The 5,000-nt window shown below is 32.4% G+C and overlaps 1 protein-coding gene across 3 annotated transcripts in view; it reads left to right on the forward strand.

Annotated features, from left to right (window-relative positions):
- LOC106872141 (short transient receptor potential channel 7) overlaps window positions 1-5,000 on the forward strand; it is a 106,232-nt gene that overhangs the window by 77,562 nt on the left and 23,670 nt on the right. For all 3 annotated transcript variants that reach the window (XM_089339099.1, XM_089339097.1, XM_089339098.1), the window contains one exon: window positions 4,834-4,958. In XM_089339099.1, coding sequence (XP_089195225.1) covers window positions 4,834-4,958 — 125 coding nt within the window. The remainder of the gene's footprint in view (window positions 1-4,833; window positions 4,959-5,000) is intronic.

Genomic DNA, 5,000 nt, shown 5'->3' on the forward strand with positions numbered 1-5,000 from the left:
GTTAGCTGGCCGAAACTTCGAGGTCACTGTCAACAAGTCTTCCATAAGTATAATAAATTTGTACTCTACAAAAGAATAGAAAAACCCTCCAGATTAATGTAAAATTGTTTCACTGAACATAATAAGGCGGTGAGATGGCAGAATCGTTAGCACGCCGGGCGAAATGCTTAGCGGTATCTCAACCGTCGCTACATTCCGAGTTCAAATTTCGCCGAAGTCGACTTTGCCTTTCATCCCTTCTGTGTCGATAAATTAAACACCAGTGCAACACTGGGGTTGATGCAATCGACAAGACCCCGGCCCCCACACTTCAGGCCTTGTGCCTTTAGTACAAAGGATGATTACTGAACATAAAAAACAAAACATATATATATATATATATATATATATATATATATATATGATGGGCTTCTTTCAGTTTCCGTCAACAAAGTCGATTCACAAGGCTTGAGTCGGCCCGAAGCTAGAGTAGAAGATACTTGCCCAAAGTGTCACGCAGTGGGATTGAACCTGGAACCATGCGGTTGAGAGGCAAATCTCTTAGCATACAACCACTACTGCACATTATTGAAATATATCAGCCATAAATAACAAAGATCTTATTTAAATAACACTCCATGGCAAGCGATTAGTTGAAGGAGCTGCACATTGCGGCCATGATTTTTCTGGTGTCGGAAACAAATGAGAGAAAATGAGAGTGAATGTTTTTTTTTTGTCTCTTTATGCACTTTTCAAGGATTTCTTTGTGTATGTGTGTGTGTGTGTGTGTGTGTGTGTGTGTGTGCACACGTGTATTTTGCTCTGTTTTTTTTTTTCTTCCTTTCACTCATTTTTACTCTTCATCTTTTTTATATGATGCATTTTTCTTATTTTTTGTTTTATGGCTTGTAAACTCCTATTTTGACATCCAGAACTTTCACTTGAGCGTCAATCTAATACATTCACTGTGTGCGTCCAGCTGACTTTATATATATATATATATATATATGTGTGTGTGTGTGTGTATATATATATATAATATATATGAGAGAGAGAGAAAAATATATGAAAATATACATGCATATATATTTATATAGAGAGATGTATCTGTACCTGTGTCTATATGTTCGTATATATACGTATGTTTATGTGTACGTTAGTACGCAGGTATGTATATATGCTTGCATACATGTATGTATGTATGTATGTATGTATGTATGTATATATGTATGTATGTATGTATATAAACGCACATGCATATAAACGTCCATTTTTTAAAAAAAATTTTGTATACATTAATGTGTTGTTTTATCAGAAAGTCATCCGAGCTGGTGTTGCTGTTATCTTCCGGTGATGGTTAAGGTCTTTTGTTGTCGTTGTTGTTGTTGTTGTTGTTGTTGTTGTTATTGCAGTCGTCGTCGTAGTCAGCTGAAGATCCTGAAGATGGAAATAATTAATGATGCTGGGCCTTTTGATGTCTAACCTGATCGTTATTACCATCGTCGTTTTCGTCATCGTCGTCGTCATCATCATCGTTGTCATCAGCAGCATCATCACCAACGCCATCGTCATCATCGCTATCGTTATCATATTCGTTGCCATCATCATCATCATCCTCATCATCATCATCATTACAGATGTGCTAAATATACTTTACTTGCTGTTCATGTTACAAAAACAATGTTCAAACGTTCCTGTGTCGCTGTACTCATCTGCGCGTGCGCGCGCACACACACACACACACACATACACACACACACACCAGCACACGCACACTAACACACCCACACACACGGACACACTAACATACTCACGCGCACACACATACCAGCGCACAGCATGCACCATTCTACCGGCTCCAAAGAGAAACCATCTTAAAACCTAACATTAAAGTATATAACATGCACCCCTCCACTCTTGCCCTAATTCCACAGCCCTACCATCATTTTCAGTAGGACGAGAAATCACTACCACAACCGCATCACCAACAATGCCATTACGATCAATTTTAGTCTCATCAATCACCGCCACTACCACCGCCATTATTACAAACCACCACAACCATCATCAACACCAGAGCTACCACGACCACCACCACTGTTATACCTTCTTTGACCATGAATTCTAACACCATCGTCATCATCATCATCGTCACCATCATCTTCATCAGCATCATCATCGTCATCATCATCGCCAACAACAACGAATATAACATTGCCACCAATGTCACCACTCTTTTATACCTGAAACAGGGTATACATATAAACGTACATATACATATACACACACACATATATATATACATACATATACATATATATATATATATACATACATATATATATATATATATATATATATATATATATATATATATATATATATATATATATATATACATACATACATGTATACGCACATACATACGTACACATATACATAGATAATCATATATACATACGTATACATATATATATATTTATATAAATATACATACATACACACACACGCATATATATATATATATACAAACAAACATATATATACACATACACATGCATATACGACGTATATATACATACATATACATATATACATACATATATATACGTACGTACATATATACATACATACACATATACATAAATATATAGACATACATACATATATATATATATACATAAATAAGGGGGGTACAAATATAAACATATTGTGTGTGTATGTGTGTGTGTGTGTATGTGTGTGTGTGTGTGTGTGTGATGTAAGTATAGGTATAAACTATTATGCACTCGTTTCTCCGTCGTCTCTTGCACAGATACTACATGAAGATACGAAGATTTGTGGCGCCAACTATTTATTGTTTATTCACTGCGGAGCTGTGCCTGGAGGAAACTATAGCCGCCATATTTAATGAACCATATAAATAACTAAAATATAAGTTTTAATGTAGATTAATTAAATTAGTCTGAGCTAAGAGATGATTAATTAAATAGACAGATAAGTCATAAGATATTTGAAGAGAAAGACAAAAAAAAATATCTTGATAAACGTAAAAGACGAGCAAAGATTTTGATAAAAAACATTTAATAATAATAATAATAATAATAATAATAATAATAATAATAATAATAATAATAATAGTAATAACAGGAAAAACGACAACAACACCATTTAGGAATTTTTTTTTTTAGTTTTTTAAAGTTTTTTTTTTTTGCTTATTTACAAGAAAATTGAAAGGAAAGGAAATAGTAAAAACTTATAATAGATATTTCTTTTCAGTTTTTCTTTACTTACACATTGTCATAATTATGATAACGCATAAGCACACAGATTCGTACACACATATATACACTCACATACACACGCATACATCCACACATATACATATGCGCATATGCATGCATACGTACGTGGGTAGGTAGGTAGGTACGAAGGGGTGAATACGTAGGTAGGAATGTGGGTAGGTTGGCTCGTAAAGTTGTAGATATGGTTATGGGTAGGTGGGAAGATAAATGGTAGGTAAGAGGCTAGGAAGGTAGGTACAGATGTAAATAGGTATGTAGACAGGTAGGGAGGAAAAAAGGATGGAAGAAAAGTAGGTAGATAGATAGATAGATGGATAGATAGATAGATAGATAGATAGATAGATAGATAGATAGATAGATAGATAGATAGATAGATAGATAGATAGATAGATAGATAGGTAGGTAGGTAGGTAGGTAATTAGTCACACAACCATTAATTACTTGTTTACATGTACAAAAGCACGTGTCTAATCAAACACCCACAATGAGACTTTCCAATCTAATCACTTCCGGTCACGTGAGTCATTAGCTGTCTACCTATATATGTATGTGTACTGTTATGCAGTCATTCCTTTCGATTGAACACATACACGTATATATGTATACACACACACACACAAACATATATGTATATATATATATATATATATATATATATATATATATATATATATATATATATATATATATAAAAGAAGTTTGAAAACGCCACTATATAAAATGAATTTTAATTTATAATTTTCTCAGAGATATTTAACATGTTTCCGTTCTTGAAAAAAACGAACCTTATCAAAAATATATATTTTAAAAAAAATATGTAATTAAAAGAAAAGTTCATAATTGTTTCTTACTGGTGTCAACATATATATACATATATATATATTACAAATTAAAAGGGTAAAGGATTATCAATTTATTAATTAATAAATCAATTAACAATTAACAATTTTTACCAAGCCCATCGGTATGAAAGCACCATTATTGGTGGAGAACTTATTTAAAAGCTCATATATATTTATAAATATAATTAAGGGATCAGCAAATATTTGCTTCACCATATACCGAAGTTCAGAAATAGCAGCTAAAAAAGCTGAGAATCCCGGGATTCTCAGCTTTTTTAGCTGCTATTTCTGAACTTCGGTATATGGTGAAGCAAATATTTGCTGATCCCTTAATTATATTTATATTTATATATATATATATATATATATATATATATATATATATATATATATATATATATATATATATATATATATATGTATGTATGTATATATATTGCGTCTAGCCACATTTTGCTGAACCATTCATTGATTCATATGGTAAATTCTAATGACGAGTTTTAATTCCAAACAAAGCTAGCTTGCTAGTATACTGATCGTATGAAGGGCAAAACTGGCCAAGCTAAAATTTTGAACTCGGGGCATAAAAGGACCTGACAACGTTGTTTCAATGATTCTGTTAAACGTATTGATTTTTTAATGATTCTTTTTTTTTTTTTGATTGATCGATTGATTGATGGTTAATTGAGTGATTATGTATTTTGTAGATATTTTAATGGAACACAACGAGCACGGATGTTGTTGATGGCAGGAAATTACACTGATTTTAATTACTTGTTAGCACAAATTAAAAGCAAGCAACACGAACCGAAAAACTATTTTATGGAAGCGTGTAAGTACCACTACATTATATATATATATAATCTTTTACTTG

This window comes from Octopus bimaculoides, chromosome 21, assembly GCF_046866305.1.
Source record: "Octopus bimaculoides isolate indiv1 chromosome 21, ASM4686630v1, whole genome shotgun sequence".
In the NCBI taxonomy this organism is placed as follows: domain Eukaryota; kingdom Metazoa; phylum Mollusca; class Cephalopoda; order Octopoda; family Octopodidae; genus Octopus; species Octopus bimaculoides.